Genomic DNA, 19926 nt, shown 5'->3' with positions numbered 1-19926 from the left:
GTGCCTGCTTCAAATGTCACGTATTATAGGCTATAAGCCTGTGTAGATCTATTCGGAATAATAAACATATACACGCTCTAGCAAAACATGACACAATGTGATCCTATCTCCGATAGAGTGGCTGGTCGCAGAGACGCGAGTTGAACGAACACATCGGGAGGAGAATGAATGAACCTGATGTAAACAAGACAAAAGCCTTTCTCTGGTCTGCATCCCCTTAACAATTGTGTGTTTTGAGCCGTACTGTATTGTACCCATTCTGCAATCTGTTAAATAAAGTTTTCATTCATTCTCCTCCTGATGTGTTCGTTCAACTCGCGTCTCTGCGACCAGCCGCTCTATCGGAGATAGGATCACATTGTGTCATGTTTTGCTATCTCCGATAGAGCGGCTGGTCGCAGAGACGCGAGTTGAACGAACACATCGGGAGGAGAATGAATGAGCTATTTGGCTGCCTGGTGCGCATGCGCTGTGACACCAATGGCGGAAATACACGACTCGCTCTGTAATTACCACTCGTTTTAAATGATTTAAAAGGTTTATTAGCAACTCCGAGCTTTCAGACCCCAGCGTTTCGCTGTGTTAAACCCATATTGTACGCTGGGTATCTTTGAAATTCATATCTGATATATTTTTGACACACCCCCAGCTCAGAAGCAGCGCTTGTTACTTAATACGAGCCTGGTAGCGGCATAGCTGAGAGTGACTGCGGTTACAAAAGCCCCTGGCTTGCAGATCGCAGTCACGTAAGGGGCTAGCCCTAACCCTAACTCTAAGCATAACCCACTTCGAAAGAGGGCCAAAGCATAACCACTTTGAAGCAGAGAATATATGTACAAGGCGGAAGAGACCCTTCGGCGCTGTGGCACGCCCCCGCGGCAGACTTCACTGCCGCTTTCCCACTTCAACGCCAGAGCAATATTGTCGTGCCATCTTCTGAGTGCAGACGCGCTGCTGTTTAATCACTTTTCCCACTTCAATGACAGAGCTGCTGTTTAATGCTCACTTTTCCCACTTCAATTTAACATTTGAAAGGCATACATTGTTGTCATACAGAAGTACAGAATACTTTTATCCAAAATGCTTCTTACTGTTACTGTTAGAGACTGTGCTAGACAAGATAAGTATGAAATAAAATAGTATAGCATGTAAAATAGAAGTAAAAATAGAGGTCACGCTGTTCAGTATAGACATATGTACAATGTTCGATGCAGAATAGAAGTAACTGAGTTACCATACAATATACAATATACTATGCAATGTACTAATATACAATACGGCTCACTTTTCCCACTTCAATGATAGAGCTGCTGTTTAATAATATTGTCGCGTTGTGGAAAGCAGGATGAGAGAGCGTAGATTTTATGCTATACTATTTTATTTCATACTTATCTTGTCTAGCACAGTCTCTAACAGTAACAGTAAGAAGCATTTTCGATAAAAGTATTCTGTACTTCTGTATGACAACAATGCATGCCTTTCAAATGTTAAATGATAAATGATTAAATGATACACACTGAAATCTACGCTCTCTCATCCTGCTTTCCACAACGCGACAATAATATTAAACAGCAGCTCTGTCATTGAAGTGGGAAAAGTGAGCATTAAACAGCAGCTCTGTCATTGAAGTGGGAAAAGTGAGCATTAAACAGCAGCTCTGTCATTGAAGTGGGAAAAGTGATTAAACAGCAGCGCGTCTGCACTCAGAAGATGGCGCAACAATATTGCTCTGGCGTTGAAGTGGGAAAGCGGCAGTGAAGTCTGCCGCTGCCGCGGGGGCGTGCCACAGCGTGTCACGTGGCCGTCGCGGCCAAGCAGGCGAACCCGGAAACCGAAATCCGAAATCCGTTGCGGAAGTGATACACGCGAGCGGGAGTTCTCCCCCCCCCCCCCCCTCATCCGCATGCGCACTGCTGTAGACTACTGCACAGTACAGGCCCCCAGCGCACAGTACAGGCCCCCAACGCACAGTACAGGCTCCTCCTAATTTAGGAGTCCTAAGTATGTATGGGGTTGCGGCACTGCAGATTTATGCTACTCCCTGGCTAATCATTATCCTCACAAATACTTACAGTCATCGTGTGGTTTGCATCCGGATACATCCTGTTGTTTCATCACACTGCAGTGCAGCATAAGGACAAATAAAAAAATAATGCTATAAAAGCTTGCCATGACAAGTTCTGATATACAGTACCTTGTTGTGTAGTCGTGCACTGTCTGTGCATTTTTGCGCACGTCAACGGAACACGTTGGGAATGGGATGGCAGCAGGCCAGAGGTACTCGAGCAAGATATATTCTACTGTAGAAGCTGCGCGCACAGGCTTATGGTTTTTCTAGAACTTGTGCTCCGAGATCCCCGGGTAAACAGTTGCTTACTCTGACAATACTCAAAAAGACCCGACGGGTAAGACTATTGCATTCCGTTGATTTCATGGTCTGACGAGCTACTGTACCACTTTCTATCTGCATGCATGTGTCGATTCTCTGTCTCCTGTTGATGTACGGAGTCCGGATGGTGCCGAGGATTCTAGCCCTCGATAGTCGAGGATTCGACGAGTGCATGAAGTTGTTAACTTGTTGCCAAAAGGTATTGACATTGTGTTGGGGACATTTCAAGTAATTACATTCACATGCGGAATTTAATGTTGCAATTAGTTGATGAGTTTGTCAATGTAATGTTTATTTTTTTTGTTCTTGATATGAGGTGCAGGTGCTCATAAGTCATGCAATGGATCAGTTGGCACTGGATCCAATAACTGATGGAAAGGGAACTGGAAGGGAAAACATTGGCGACGAGAACTGTACTTTGGTAAGAAATGGTAAGTGTTGTTGTTGTTGTTGTTGTTGTTGTTGTTGTTGCTGTTGTTTGAACGTATCTATATGTTTTAAGAGTATAGACTGGCAAGTCTCTCACTCTACTAATTTGCCATGGCATCATAAGGCTGACCTTAATTACACTAGACTGGTCCAAACTCTTATTCACCTATTCACACCATGGTGTTGAAAGCAGGTACTGTATGGGTAAAGTTTATTCTATTCAAAGTATATTCTAATTGGTTATCCTAATAAACTAAGTACACATGCTGTAGTGTTGTTTTGTTTGTTTCCTAAGAAACACTTAACTGAGTTTGCCTTTTATTTGTAACAGGCAGTGTTATCCTTCAAATCTCTCCTCAGACAAAGCTCTGTGGTTCCTAATGAGTGAGTGAGATATGCGTGTAGCGTTGGAGCCTAAGCTGAAAAATGCATAGTGTGCCTGCAGGCCTTATTTCTCTATCAACTAATGGTCGTGGGCAGGGACCAGCAGCACTTCTTACCTAATTCATTATATACTGTAGCCCAAGAGCTTCCCTGTGTATCTCAGCTCCACCGTACTATGGAAGACTCACATCGATTCACTTGAAGCATTGTTGTAGTTCAATTAACTAATCCCTACTTTCCTCATCTCGGCTTCAATCACTGTCGGTTGGAATTATGACGTGCAAATCAGCAAGACAACAGAAGCCACCTCTAATGCTGAGATGAAAGGAACTGTTTTGAAACAGTCTTACTTTATACATCCTCAAAATAATTTCAATAAAAATGTAATAACCTCTTGAAATGGCAAATACAGCCCAAAGCAAGGAGGGAACACCTCTGTGTCTCTTTCGAGGATAAACAAAGGTTTGAAATGAAACGAAACTATTTAGTTTAGAGACGAATGACGAGTTTCGAAAAAATAAATATACTAAACGTGTCCAGTGTGTGAATAAATAATCGTTTGACATTAAATGTTAAATACGAGAGAAAAGAGCTGTAAATAATTGATTTGAAAGAGGTGGTTGAAAGATAAACTCACTGCATGCTGAAGCCATAATTCATTAACTATTCAAATCGGTTTCATCTTCTCATTATTGTCTTCACATTCTGATATTTCTACAGCTTAATGTACATACATTTTGCTTTCTGAATGGGAAATTAATTATTAAAACGTGACGTCCTTTTGGGGAAATAGTCTGTGCCCTCCAGTTGTCATGTGGACATTGTTTGTTGCAAGTAATGAGGGTTTTGTATGAATTATACAGATGCCAATATGATTAAGCACTGTCCATCAAGGTGGTCTTGATTTGAGCGTTGCAACAGGCTTTTCAGAAGCCATTGAATTATCATTATCGAATATCTTAATGACTTGATAACTTAATATCTTAAAAGGATGGTTTGGATTTTTGGACATTAAGCGGTATGGAATACTTGCTAGTAGTGTAGTTGATTCAGTGCCGTTAGCTTACTCACAAAGTCCTGTGGTCAGTGTTGTCGCCCGCCGCCTGGTTCTGAGCGAAGCCTCAGACTGGCAAAAAAAGTTGGTCCACGTCGGAACATGAATGGCACAAGTGTTGCCCATTTCCAACAGAACAACAGTCTTCTTTTCTTTTGTTTTGCCTTTCTATCTTTCCTCCCATCCCACAATTTAGTTCTGCCATTTCCCTTCCTGGTCGTTGTGTTGCCCTACTATCAGTCTGGGGAGGGTGTAGACTACCACAATGTACCACATGCCTCCTCCGTTGTGGAGTTGCCAGCCGCTTCTTTTCACCTGACCAGTAGGAGTCGCTATTGCAACCCCACCAGCTTCCCACCCGCGAACACTGCCAATTGTTTTCGTAACATAGGGACAACTGACCAAATAGGAGGTACAGTTGACACTGGGATTTGAACCTTGGGTGTCTGCGGTGGTAGGCGAGTGCTTAGACATCTACACTACCAGCCCTGCAAACCATCCTTAATGAGTGTAACAGTAGCTCTGCACACTCTTAGTACCGATGCATGAATTTATTAAGATATTTCATTACAAAATCAACATTCTGAAAGCGTTGCATGCCTGCTGTGGATTAATCCTGATGAAGGCAGCAATGCTGTGGAAACATTGGATTTGTAATGTCTTAAAGGTCACACACTGTATTATAGTCCTTTTCAACAAGTTAATATAGGTCTCTGAGGTCCCAAAACATGTCTTTGAAGTTTTTTGCCGAAGATACCGCTCAGATTATGCATTCCAGCAGCCTCTATACCCCTCTGTTTCAGTCCTGTTCTCAACAGGATGTTTCTGTGTAGCATTGAATGCAAATGAGCTGCAGATCAAATATGAGGTAAGATCCAGCGATGCTTTACTTCTCATCTAAAATGTTGTCAGAAACATATTTTTAGATAAGCGTTTGGTGGAAAACGAGAACCTTTATGAGCAAGCTGTCATTTTCCACCTGCACACACGAGTCAAGGACTGCACATTGCCTATGACCCCCGACTGACGTATGACAGAGAGGCAAATCTGAATGGCTTGTTGAAGCACATGTTTTCTGACCTAGGCAGTCCAGAAACATCTGACTGGATCGTCTTATTTCACAGTCTGTGTGTTAGTAGGCCCATCAGAGACCCACATGTCTATTTGCATAAGCACACTTTTTCACAATATGTAATCTTCAAGGGCACAAAACTATCCTGATTTATTTTGCTCTAATTTACTCGTAATAACTGTCAAATGAATGTGTGCAAAACATTTGAGAGTTTTGGGATGTGTGTGAGATTATGTGCAAAATAAATCAGAATATATGCTTTTTTCTTTGATACTGTAAAAGCATGCATCGACGGTCAACTATGAGTACACGGCTACTCATCATCTTTAGTCTCTGGTTCAGTCGGATGGCACCTGGTCAATACAGGGGTTTCTTCTTTCCAAAATTTGACCCGAACATCTTTTATCTTTTTTTATTCTATTTATTTTTGGGTTTTTTCACTATTTTTTCAGACATCCCAAATTAGTCGTATGCCAATTCCCTTCCTGGCCGTTGCGCGCATTGCCCCACTGTTGATTTGGGGAGGCTCTAGAACCACCACATGCTTCCTCCCACACATGTGGAGTCGCCAGCCGCTTCTTTTCACCTGACAGCGAGGAGTTTCACTGGGGGAACGTAACGCGTGGGGAGGTTCACGCTATTTCCCCCAGATCTCCTCCCTGCTGAACAGGTGCCCCGACCGACCAGTAGGAGTAGCAGTTTACAACGACCAGGACACATACTGTACCCCACCGGCTTCCCACCGGCTAACACTGCCAATTGTGTTAGTAGGTACTAGGGCTGAACGATTAATCGATTTTAAATCGAAATCGCGATTTGAAATGATGCAATTAGCAAATCGCAAACCAAAAAAATCGCATTTCTTTTAAAAATTTAAAAAAAAAGAAAGAAAAAAGATTTAACCAGGAAGTCCCATTGAGATACAAGATCTCCTTTGCAAGTTGTTGTTATTGTTGTAGGGACGGTTTGGGAGAGGGAGGTAAGGGGTTTTAGATTGTGTGTTGTGAAGTTTAGACTTCAGAGAGGGAGAGTAAAGTACAGAAAAAAAGGTACCGTTGGGTACCGGTATCGATTCCCAGGTAAAAAGAAACATTTTCAGGCTCGGTGTCCCGAACAGACCCACTGCGTAGGCCAGATGCAAGCCGCATTTTACAATAAACCTCTGTGGGGCTGCTTAAAAATAATAATAATTTTTATAATCGCAAATGTAATCGCAATCGCAATATCTGTCCGAAAAATCGCAATTAGATTATTTCCCAAAATCATGCAGCCCTGGTAGGGACGACTGACCAAGCCGGAGGTACCGCTGACAGCTGGATTCGATCCCAGAGTCTCTGCGGTGGTAATCGAGTGCTTAGCTACCCAGCCGCCCTGACCCGAACATCTTAACCCTCTCAGGAATATGATTTCACATAGGAGATTACTCTGACTCTTACCACCTAACCTGCAAGGACTACAACATATAATTAATGGCGTGTATCATGCCACTTAGGGTACCTTGTGTATACTGCACCTGTGTATACTGTTTACTTTACATACTCATAATATACAGTATATTCAGATTCTAATTCTTATTGCCCATATTTATTGTAACGTATAATATAACTGATAGGACATACAGACCCTCATCTGCACCTTTGATTACACAGTTTTCCTTCTCATATTACTATATTCAGAGTTAATTATATTGTTTACAGGGATGTGATTTTTCCGTATTTTTTTCCGGACTTAAAATCACGATAAAAAAATATTCATATAAAGAAAGAATTTACATTTTTTTTTAATATGTTTTGATTATTTTCCCACCTGGTCTAAGTGAAACGCGAAAGCAACATTTATCAGACCTGCTATTTTTGCATAACAGATTTTCATTGGCTATCGATAATGTTAGCAGTTTTGTTGAGTGGCGTGAGATGCTGTAAAGACGTCAACACACTAGGATACACACTAACACTGAATTGCTTTTGTAAAACTGACCAACCAGGGAAGGTTACTTGCAAGCAGTGCCGCAGTCTGCCACTCAACACTACTCAAGGGAGAGCAAGCATTGTCCAGTTAATGTGAAGCTCTGTAGAAACATCAAACTCTCAAGCATGAGGTACAGAAGCCAACCTAGACATAACCAAGAAGCTGAGATGGAGAAATGTCACCACCTTCATTTTCTCAAAATCGACTTGAGAGCAAAAGAAAAGCAAAAGAGTCCATTAGTCCAACTGCAGCCCTTCACAGTAGGCAAGACTTCGAGAGGAGGCAGTTACAGGTGTTGCATAATCTGGTTGCAAAGAAGAAAAGATGAGGTCCTAACGTTAGTGTTTGAGCCAGGATGACTTGGGAGGGGTCAAGATGACCCCCTTCAAAATTTTTAGGGGGACACTGATATATTTGATTAATTTTCTTTGTCCCTTTCCTCTCCCACCTCCCTCTTCCCTGTGAACAGTTCAATATATACAAATAAAATGTGTTCATTCATTCAAATGGAGTGTTTATAAAAAAAAATTATTGTTGTGATGACCTGAAAATGTTCAGGTTTTTTTCTTAAGGCGCAAACACATCCCATCTATTATAATTGTATTGCCTATATTTACATCTTTCTTTTTGATCCAAGGGGATCATTAGAGGGATATATCTCTATCTTACTGAACATTCTAATGATGCCGTCACCATGGCTGCCGGCCATTGAACGCGATTGAATGGTAAAATCCTATGGTATTAAAAAGAACAGAAAAACGTACGCCTGAACCAGCAAGCGATGTCTCATCTGCCCGGCCTCCAGAGGATAGCACCTCATAAAGTCCCAACAGCTGCACCACAGGTAGGGCTCCGCTTTTATGAGTGTGTCGTTTTATACCGTGGCAAAATAGGCTTCCATTGAGGATGGATTATAACCGAGCCCAGCTGTTATCCAGCAATACAGGGAAATGGACAGTTGTCAGGTTCACGTCGGGGCTCTCGATTTGAACACCTCACGATCGATGATTTCCTTCAGAGTGTCTCCTCCTGTCCTGTTGAATTTCTGCACGGAACGTTTGATATCGATGGGAGCGCTTGTTCTCTTTTCGAGGTGATGCAACGTTTTCCACAGATTTGTAAGGGTGTAGGATCGGATACTAAAAGCAAAAGCTGTGGGTCATTAACAAAGAAAGCCTGCACTCTGCAGAGATGACAGTGGAATGAGAAGTGCTTGTTGTAAAATAAACGGTGGTAACACTTTATTCTCGGGGAGGGGCATGATTAAGTACCTACCGTAGGAAGTAATGTCACTACATGTTAACAAACTGTTGATTAACCATCAGTCACTCAAGTGTTAGTGCAGGGACATCCTTCGGTAAGGAGACAGCAAATAACGATAGGTTATGACTATAACCAAGTTCTGTTAGTTAGGGGCGATGCTTGGCATCACACTGCACTATCTCGCGTACGTGCACGCGTACTGAATAAACCACAAATGTACCTCTAATACCAGTATTAGTCTGACCACACCCCTCATCAGCTTACCTTCATAAGCAGGTGTGTGGTCACCTGCTCTCCTCCTTCCCAAGCTTTCACCACAAGGTGAGGACAAGGGCTGCAGCGGCCGTCTGATGCCAAGCATCGCCCCTAACTAACAGAACTTGGTTATAGTCATAACCTATCGTTCTGTATCGTTAGTGGCTTAGCTTGGCATCACACTGCACAAGGGAGGCCAAGCGGAGCCACTGGCTGACAAATACACCCCGCTGACAGCCCCCCCACAACCATCAGAACAGGGAGGGCCGAGCCCCCCCGACCCCCCCTAATGGCGGGTAGCCCCCCTATTAGGGACGTCACGGGAGGGCGACGGACCCGACCGTGCGAAGAGGCACTCAAGCAACTCAACGCACAGGGTGAGCAGACCGTGGCTTGACCCCACGACTACACACACGCACAACCCGCATGCCACCCGGGAACGAACGGAGGAACAACCTCGTTACTGCCCCCAGAATCACGGGGTCAAGGGCAAACCCAACCCCGTGGCAAGGCCGTAGCAGCGGAGCACGAAGGAAGACCCAGACCCACCAAAAGGACTGGACTCCCTAGAATGGGGGCCCGGAGAAGTCCATGATGCCAGCATCAAGACCCCACCAGGTGGGCACGTAGTGCCCCGCCCCCCACATCGCCAGCGTATTCGGACAAAGGCCCCTCAGTTACTGCACCTGGTATTCCCAGGCGGAATCCCATCCAAGTACTAACCAGGCCAGAACCTGCTTAGCTTCCGAGATCGGACGAGATCGGGCGTGTTCAGGTCGGTATGGCCGTAAGCCGAGCGGGCCCCGTCCCCCCAATAGTACACCGCCTGGCACACTGACCCTGCAGAACAGGCAGTCAGCATGGCCGTAAGCACACAAAAAAGGTTAACCAACGGAAGCAGGCAGCGCACCGGGGAAAAACCAGGCAACAGGCTGTTAACCCTAGCCTGGAGACTGCGGACGAGACAGGCGCCAGAGGGGACAGCTGAACACAGCCGCCCCGGCGGAAGGAGCGTAAGCTGGCGGTGTTGCATGACCAAGCCTCCATTTAACAACCCCCACCCAGAGGGGTCGAGGCAGAGAAGGCTGACACGATTGGCAGACGTCATGAACGTGCAGGGGCACCCTCAAACGGTGAACCCGGGAGTTGACACTGCTCCAACACACCAGGGAATCAACCACCTCGGTGTTACCCAATGCGGTGGTTGTTCCTATAACCCCTCAAGAAAAAACTCCAAAACACACCTGCGGGTATACACCGGCTATACCGCAGTACAAGTGTTTCAGTTTCCAAAAAGGGTTAACCCAGGCCTACGGGTCGCAAACATCACTTCGGACCGGGCCTGGCGGTACGGGAAGCACAGGGTCACCAGAGGAGGTCAAAAAACCACCCCCACAGGCCCCTCTTCGCCATGCGTGAGAGAGGAGCGAAAAATAATGGAGAACCAGCCCCTAAGCACACCGTACCTGGTATTCCCCGGCGGTCTCCCAACCAAGTACTAACCAGGACCAACCTGTGTAGCGGCCGAGATCCGACGAGATCGAGCGCGTACAGAATGGCATGGCTGTAAGCCATGACGACAGTGCTGAGTAAAAACATACCCAACCAGGGTCTCCATAGCGCTTAACCCTGTGACACCCAGACCGACCTGGCATTTTTCCCCCTGAAAAAAGCCCAAGTCCCTCAGGGTACCAGAACAGCAGATCTGCATCCCCGGCGGACAACGGGTTCAACTGATCTGGACCAGCGTGACCAGAACCAGTCCCGTGCCCTAACCACGCCGACATGCCTACTCCAGGAGAAGGGCAGATATGCGTGTTGATCTTAACATGAAAAGAAGGCGCCACCCAGACGTTCGGACGAACCGCGCCTGGTGGCCCACCCCAAGGGCGTGAGACCCCACTACATATGTTCAGATCCATCCCGTCATCATCCCCCAGACATGAACGAGAATCCGTCGACAACCCACCCAGGTCATGGGATGTGGTCGTCGGAAGAGGAAAAACCCCCATCTCAGTTGCTTTATAAAAACGCTGTTTCAACCACAAGCAACCAAGGCGTGCCAGTCAATCGCCTGTTTACAGCGAGCTAGCACTATACGTGCGTCGGGACACACCCCCATCAATGAACAGGCTATTTAGACCTGTCATTGAATCCCCAAGGCGCCCAGGGGAACGACAAGAGGGGTGTGACACTCCCTAACTCCAACACTTCTGGAATAGAAAGAAGGAAGCATCAACAGTATGTATCCCAGTCTACACAGCCGGGGTAAAATTTTTTCACATTTTTACATCCCACCACCCTCCCATAGGAAAGAGACGGGGATCCCCAGAGAGACTTCCCACGCGAGCTGTACAGATTGAAAAGAATATATTGCACCTTGAGCCATGTAAAAAACTGGTTTTAGGGCCTCCGGGGAAGAGGCACTGAACCCATACACACTCAATAAACGAATTGAATCGAATATACATACAATAGAAAAGGACCCTTCTAGAGGGTCCACTCACTTTGACAATCTGAGGAGGAAGGCTCTGTACTCTGATGGAGGCTTCCTCACATGGAAGAAGGAGTCCGAACTCACAGAAGGCCTGAATAGGCGCTTGGTGAGGAGGAGCCCTGACCACCCCCCCTGAAAACAGATCCATCACATGGACCTGAACAGCACACGGAAGTCCTACCAACAGAGACGCGCACGGTGACGTACTCTATGGCGGGGGAATTCCTGCGGTGCACACGCCCAATATACCAGGCCGTGGGACCAGGAACTCCCTCCCCCCCCCCCCCCCCCCCCCCCGTAACGTGCCGAACCGCCACGTGACGGGAACCTTGAAGGACAGGGGGTGTACCCCTGACCGACAGAACAATGGGGAGAGGAAAGGTTACCAGTTCACCCCTTTACGACCCCACACCCATGATACGACGTAACGACAAAAAGAGAATATGACACAGTCACAGTCAGCTCTATGAAGCGTTTCACAGCTCCACACAGCGCATGAGCTAACCTGCCATCTGATTTTTACTAAGGAAAAACACAGAATAGAGAGGGCTCTAAGAACCCCGGTCCAACATACACATGTGCTTCTGTGGCCAGTACAACCCGGTTGTAGGTCACATGACACACACAACCCATCATCACCTACAAAAAAAAAAAATGGCAAAAACACTCAACAGAGGAACGCCGTTTTTTTCACAATGAGAGAATACATCATTCTTGATTAGTATCGACCACAGGCCTTGCTAAGCACACATGACAGCAACCAAACCAATTTCCCTTTAGGAAATAAGTTTCTCCAGCAGATTTAGCACAACCTCAGCAATCAAGCTAAGAGTTACATCGTATCCCTACCACACAAAAGACACAATTAATGCACAACATGTCTGATAGGAGGTGATAAAGTCCCCAGGGAACCGGGGGGGAAAACACAATCCTCCTATTTTACCCTCAATACGGCCAGTTAAAACAGGAAAACCTGTTAATGTGTGAACACACTGTTCATTGTCATTACAGTCTGAGAAAGAACATTCTTTTACTCACTTGTCACCAAGCATAGCTTCATAGGTTAGTTGCCTTAGTAGTGAGTACACGGTACACATAAACACCATGATGTTTCTCACACAACAACCAGATCAATACATCACGATCTGCACGGAGAAGCTAACTGCCAGTGACAAAAACAGCTCACACATAACCCGCAACGTATCCTAAATGCATTGCAACAACACACGTTTTGGGAAAAAACACCGTTATTCACAATACATTTAGCAAAGTAAAACCAGAAGACGTGTTATGAGGTCTGGTCAACCCCGTTCCTACCCGGAACGCAGATCAGCGAAGTGCAGTCACAAGACACCGTAGAACACAGCCGTCCTGTGTTGTTCGATCCGGGCAGCGTCGCCGCTCCAACCAGTCGCTACAGTCCTCTTTGTTGACGCAATCCCCGTCCAGGCTCAGGGCAGGGTCGACGAAACATCCCCTGTCAAGGATGACGTCGCGGTCAAGAGTGTAAAACATGTTAAAATCAAAGCACGTTCAACAAAATAGCATCAAGCTAACGGCGATCAGAAGCGAGCTCCCGGCGGCGCGCGAGAAGCTAAGCTACCCCGCGCCAGCCATGGCCATAGCAGCAAGCTAACGTTACCTAGCGACCACGACATGCTAGCCCCGCAGCTAACAGCTGACTGGCTAATAGTAGGCCTTAAGCAGACCATGCAGCGATCCAGCAGGCTAACGCAGCAGTTAACAGCTGACTGGCTAACCGTAAGCTATGAACATGTAAACAATGACATAACACTCACCCAGACAGGCCGCCGTTCTGAACCTCTCCTCACTTTAAGAGAAAAGAGAAAACAAGATGTCAACACCGCTTCACAACGGTGACTTTACCACATCCGGCGGAATCAGCACAGTACCAACTGGCCTGTGTAGCTGACTTCGAACATGAATCTGCCGCTATCGCACATTACATGCACATATCCCCTCGTGAAGGAATACTCTCATTTGGATATGAAAGATGGGGCCTTAACACGGTGACAGAGAGAATCCACTCGTCCAGAACACACAGGGATCACCAGTGTCAATGGTCGCGGCCCACTAGTTAAAACTATAATGGTCTCCAGACCAAGGCCTTCTGTCGCCTAGGCGGCTAAACAAAGGACCCTAGCCTGGGGCCGGTTTCCATAAACTTTGTCAAGTAGCCCCCATAGCACTAACAGACAAGTGGAGCCCGCCAGCAAACACTACTCACCCAACCTGGAACGCACCGCTTCTCACAACAGCGGCATGTCCGACAGTTCAGCTGTGGCCTGACAGGTTTCACCCCAACAAACACAGCAAGGAACTGCAGTTGAGAAGCATGCAGCGGCGTGCTCCCAATACGAAAACCGGTGGAGGGTATTTAGAATGATCATCATCTTCTAGACACTCCAGTACGAAGACAATATCGCCGTATTTTCTCGAAAATAGTGAGAGAGAAAATAAAGATATGATGTCAACGTATCCTTGTTTCCCAAGCTGTTCCTAATCCAATTTCTTCCATCATGGTGTCAAGTGTGGGGATCTACCGAGGCACTTCTTCCTTGTGGTGAAAGCGAGAAGGAGGAGAGCAGGTGACCACACACCTGCTTATGAAGGTAAGCTGATGAGGGGTGTGGTCAGACTAATACTGGTATTAGAGGTACATTTGTGGTTTATTCAGTACGCGTGCACGTACGCGAGATAGTGCAGTGTGATGCCAAGCTAAGCCACTAACGATACAGAACTAACAGTTTGACTCTCAAACCTCAATTTTCTACACGCTTACTGTACCTCCAATTCTAAAAGTTCAATATATTTGGAACACACCGATAATATGGGAAATGTGCTTACCAAAGTCTTCTAGCTTAGCACAAATGAATGGAAGCGGATACGGACCAGCTAGCCTATAGCTGTTGGCCATAAACACCTCTCCTGGAGTTTTAAGCTAAGCTAACTGATCCGTATCCGCTTCCATTTCCTCTTGTCCATCATTGACCGGCCCTATACAACTTTTAGTACCCTTTTAGTACCCTGTAGTATCCTGTAGTACCACGTACGTAGTACCATAGTACGATGTAATAACCTACCGAAGTCAGCCCATGTCACCCCACTTCTCAGGGACCTGCACTGGCTCCCCATTGCCGCACAAATCTGCTTCAAGGCCCTCGACCTGGCATATCGTGCAGCAAAGGGAACGGCTCCCTCCGTTGACCTCCGGTCAATGGTCTCTAACTACACACCCTCAAGACCCTTCTGCTCTGCATCTTCTGGCCGCCTCAGACATACTCCTATCCGAGCTCCGGGAGGGTCATCAAAGAGAAGTCGCCTATTCTCGATCCTTGCCCCACAATGGTGGAACGAACTTCCCACCACAGTTAGGACAGCCGAAACCCGTCTAACCCTAACTAACCTTACTGTCATGCACTTGTCCTAATATACTACTATAACCTACACTGTAGCACTCAACAATTTGATGAACATACTCAGCTGATAGAGTTGTACCCTTTCTGCTGTCTTGTTGTATAAAACGTGTAAGTCGCTTTGGATAAAAGCGTCAGCTAAATGACTAAATGTAAATGTAAACCTATACCCCGTACTACCATGTAGTACTACAGTAAGTAGTAGCCTGTAGTACCATGTAATACCCTCTAGTACCCTGTATTTGATCGGAAACAAAGTTAAATTAATTGTAGGTGTGGAGGAATTCATGAAGAAACCATATTTTTGGTAGAGGAAGGTTGTAAATCAGCTAAATTTGACCGGAACACAACTTGAGGGTTAAAGCTGTTTGGGATGCTCAGAGAGAATCTGCTTTCTTTGACAGACGGCATCCAGAGTGAGGCTGCAGCTGACGACAGGAACTTCAGTGGCGTTCCTGAGTATGAACCTGGAGAACCCAACACAGACACAGGTTCCCAGAGGCCCCGCGGTGGCTCCTCCTCCTCTCTCTTCACGAAGGAGAAGTACATCAGGAGGTCTTCCTCCTCTTCCTCCTACACTACAGACTCTCTTTCCTCCTCTCAGACAGATACAGGAGGTCAGTGAAAAAGTGTCCACCAGATGGTCTGCGTTAGTGATAGTCCCCCAGACGAAGAACCACATGGCTCTGTTTTCATTTTTCAGAGGAACAATGTTTTGAAACTTTATTATCTAAAGATAGCAAGTTGGAGTGTTGGGTACATTCATAGTTAAAGGTAGTAGTGGTTGAGTACTAGCGTGTGGTACTGTATATCACATTAACACAAGTGATTTGGATTGAAATTTACAACTGCAAATCCATGGGCTGCAAATACAGCAATTCTATCATAAGTATTTAGAATTCTATTATGAGTTTAGTTATGGTTCTTCAGTGCAAGGGGTCAGTTAGTCCGAAGCATTCTAGATATCATTTGTTGTCTGCACTCCACACACAGTCTTTGGGGAGGTGCGGAATTGGCACAGATCTAGCAGTACCTTAGTGCTGATAGTATACCACTTTTGACAAGGCCACACATTGGAATGTGTTGCTACTTAAGGCAAAACGTTTTTCTTGTCGCGAGTCCTGCGTAAAATAGCTTTAATTAATTGGCTAGGTTTTATTCACACAGAGCTTTTAATATGCTGATACTCAATTTATATACAGAATAATCATCCCAAAAACAGAATAAAAGTGTGACAAATTACAGGCTTTATAGCTCACAATGCTCTAAGAATCTTTAAATGCAGTTTATATTATTATGAATTATGAAAGTGTGTGAATAATTCACACACAGACACTACAGCCGAAAAAGAATCGGATGTAAAAGCCACAAGAATGGAGAGACTGGCTAAATGAAACGTAATTGATTACATATGCACTTATGTACTTGAATTATTAAGTACATAGACCAGTAAACAATGCTAGGCACTAATTAGATACTTAATAAGCAATGCTCTCAAAATCATGTCTTACAAACAGTAGTCTGTGCTCTTAACATGTAATCAACATGTTCACTTTTCAAAAAGTCAATCCCTTGCACTTGATCTGTATAAAAGTGCACATATATATATATAGTGTTTATATTGTGTGCATACTATAGTTGCATGGCACGTTCCTCCTCTGTCTTCCAATGAGCATGTCTGCTTATAGTCAGTGTCGTAGTCCAGTGATCTCACACTTCATTACACCCAGGAGGGGCACCATTTGGCAAAGGCTGCTGGGAAGAAGGCACCACAGCATGTTGTTCACAGCAACCACAGTGCAACGTGGAAATGGTCCTCGTAACAAGGAGAGCCTTTCTGGTAATTGATTATGTTTCCAAACAGCTTCCTCGTCTATCTCACTGTAAGGGAGCGAGGGATGATTTCTTAAATTATGCATGTGTAGAGGAACGCCCGGGGAGGGAGAGGAGGCTTTTAAAATGTTCTAAACAATAAGTGAGAACGGATTGCAGCAGCTCTTTAGCAGCTCAGATGATCTACGTTTTAAAAGACAAAACCCCAAGGCGTGGATTGGACACTCTGAGTGTTCGTTACAGTTCAGACTTTTAACTGGGTCACGGTCAGTGGTCTGTTGGGGTTGCAAGCATTACATCTTCTACGGAAAAACCCAACAGTAGGCCAAGCAAAGAAATCGCTGTGCAAGAGTTATGGCTGTGCCCTCTTTGTTCATCAATCGATGTTAATCCTTTCCTATGCTTTTTCTTTCCTATGCTGAATTAGTAATTTCCTAAATAACCTCAAAGAGGTTAGTCGTCAAAAGTCCAATGACTATTAGTCGACTTAAGAATTTCTTTAGTTGAGGACAAGGTCCCCGGACGTCGCACAGCTTCTAAATAGTTATGATGGGTCAAATGCAGAAGACAAATTTCCCCCAAGGGGATTAATAAGAAAAAAGAAAAGAAAAAGAAAACTAACGATCTCTTTCTTTCTCAGAGGACTGTGCAGGCGTCGTCCTGAACTGCCTCTTCTGCAGGTTCCACGACTTGCTTCTCATGATACCCGGCTCCTGTGAGAGAGCCGTCTTCCGCTGCTGCCCCGCCTACCAGCTCTTCTCCAGCACCGCAGAGCCTCCGCCCTGCCGCGACTCTCCCACCCGCCTGGCCTGCGACTGTGGTCTGCTGGAGTCCTGTCAGGACACAGGTGACTGTCTGGAGCTGGCCATGGAGATCTCAGAGATGTGCTACCGCTAGTCGAAAATCGCTACATACTTCTAGAAGCTTATAGAGAAGTGGCGCAGACGACCGGACGTGAGCTCCTGCCCATCATGGAGTTGAGGTTTTTCCGTCCATTGACGTCAGACCGCAAAAGTATACAGTATGAGCAAGAATATGAGCTTTGATGAGAATGACCGTTGAGAAGATGGTTCCCATGCTGCAGTAGTAAACACATGATATTCCTCTAAGCATGGCCTTCTCCTACTAAGTTGTCACAAAAAAACAACAACCTCATCTTATCACTTGACACATCAGTTCACTCCAGAGAATTACAGGTTTGATACGACGGGTGCCTGAGCAAGATTCAAGATTTAAGATTCAAGAGGTTTATTCATCACATACATACATACATTCACACGACATATAGTGAAATGAAGGTGGCCATGCCCGCTTCGATTGTGCAAAAAATACAAATAATAATAGAATAAAATAGAATAGATAATAAAATAGACATGATAAAAGTACTAAGATAAAATACAATACAATGCTAAGCTTAGGTAATGAGTCCTATGTACACTACTATACAATATCCAGTTTTTAAAGTGACCTTTTCTTATGTGTTTAAAGTGACCTGTGGTGTGTGAGAGAGTGCAGAATGTGTGGTGTGTGTGTGTGTTCATGTGTGCTTGTGTGTGGAGAGATGTTCTGATGGCCTGGGGGAAGAAGCTGAGTCTGAGTCTCTGTTCTTGCTGCATGTATGCGGAGGCGCTTGCCTGACCTCAGCAGCTTGAACAGGCTGTTGTTGGGGTGGTGAGGGTCCTTCATTATTCTGCAGGCTCTGGATTTGCACTTCCTATTGTATAAGTCCTGCAGTGGTGGTAGTGCAATACCCGTAGTACGCTCTGCTGAGTGCACCACTCTCTGTAGAGCCTTCCTGTCCTGGGCAGTGCAGTTTCCAAACCAGGCAGTGATGTTCAGGATGCTCTCTACAGCCCCGGAATAGAATTGTCTCAGGTGATAGAGGCGCTGCTTTGCCTTTTTTACCACAGTGTCTATGTGTGTTGTCCATGTCAGGTCCTCTGTGATGTGGACTCCCAGGTACTTAAAACTGCTCACCCTGTCCACGATAGCCCCATTAATCCACAGTGGTGTGTGTGTCCCCTGCTGTGTTCTCCTAAAATCCACGATCAGCTACTTGGTCTTACCAATGTTCAGGAGCAGGCTGTTATCCCGGCACCAGAGTGCCAGGACATCAACCTCAACTAGACGTAGTGTGTTGCATGTGACTTGTATAACAGCACAACAATGCACAGGGAGCGTCAAGATCACAGTCTTGAATTCCGGTGTGTTGATACACAGATCGGAACTCCAGCTTCGGCATGACTGAAGTACAAAAAAAATAACCTTGGATAGCCGCCACCCATCCCACCCCCCCCCCCCCCACCCCCGTTCAATGTGCCTATTTCAGTTCAAGTGCCATTGTAAACAGAGGAGCAGTTTAGAGATGGCATCTGTAGGACACTCGTCCTTGGAGCTCCCCTCGACCCCTGTCTACCGCTAGCGAAGACAGTTCTCTCGAGTGGCAGCTCACTGTTTGGATCACTTCAATCTGAAATAGGTCCTTGTCACATAATAGGAAATGGACACGGGAGCAGGGCTGGTGTGTCACCGTGTGAGGAGCACACAGGCCAGCGCTGAGTAAAGCATCGTCTGCTCTCCCCCCGGGCGCTCCCGTCTGAGGGGCGGTGAGGGGGGGGGGGGGGTATATGGCAGGTATACAGAGTGTTATTGTATCATCTCCGCTTTGCTAAACATTTATTTTCTGCTATTAGATGTGAAGGAATGCAGAGTAACTGTGCTGTACTACAAACAGGGAGAGTTATTGCACCCCCAGGTTTCAGGAGTGCTGAGATCTTCTGTTATGCTGTTGGCGCTGTTTACTGCATCAGGCTGGCGGCCCGTATACAGTGTTCAGTGATGGGGGGGACATGTAAGTTGTAATTGATAAGGATGATAATACGGTAGCGTCGTAGTAATTACCAAATAATTTCTAAATAATAAACAGATAATAGAAGGTATCAAGTGGTAATTATGGTAACTTAACGGGCACCATCAGGTATGACTTTGAAGCCAGATGATGCCATGGACCATTGGTTATTTATAGGGGTGGGACAATACATCGATCCAGATCGATATATCGATCTATTATCAATAATCAAATAGGATCGACGCAACGTAAAAAGATCGATTCATATTGCGATACTCTTATTTTGAAAATCCCCGCGAGTCATATCCGCCGGCGCCCAGTATTGTGAAACTCCGTGTATACATTACAGCAGTGTTTGCGTCTGCTCTAAAGCACTACAGAGCGTCTATTTTGCGAGCCGATATAAGTCTGTGCAGTTTTTCCCCGCAACGGGTCAAATGCATATAACAGGCGTTGCATCGTCGCCATTCCTTTATGCCAACGTCGCGTTAAATATC

General features: G+C 45.6%; 1 protein-coding gene across 1 annotated transcript; it reads left to right on the top strand.

The window, feature by feature from the left end:
* Positions 1-14651: 14651 nt before the first annotated feature.
* mdfic2 (MyoD family inhibitor domain containing 2) lies at positions 14652-17478 on the top strand (the record flags this gene model as incomplete). The annotated part of the gene is made up of 3 exons (XM_084316173.1): positions 14652-14702; positions 15153-15365; positions 17222-17478. Exons 1-3 carry the CDS (start codon positions 14678-14680, stop codon positions 17476-17478), a joined length of 495 nt encoding a protein of 164 aa, XP_084172299.1. The 5' UTR covers positions 14652-14677.
* Between the last annotated feature and the right edge of the window lie 2448 nt (positions 17479-19926).

The sequence above is a fragment of the Notolepis coatsorum genome, assembly GCF_963971535.1.
Source record: "Notolepis coatsorum genome assembly, chromosome: 6".
NCBI classification, from domain to species: domain Eukaryota; kingdom Metazoa; phylum Chordata; class Actinopteri; order Aulopiformes; family Paralepididae; genus Notolepis; species Notolepis coatsorum.
Note: the sequence above shows the minus strand (reverse complement) of the source record. Positions and strands in the feature narration are given on the sequence as shown.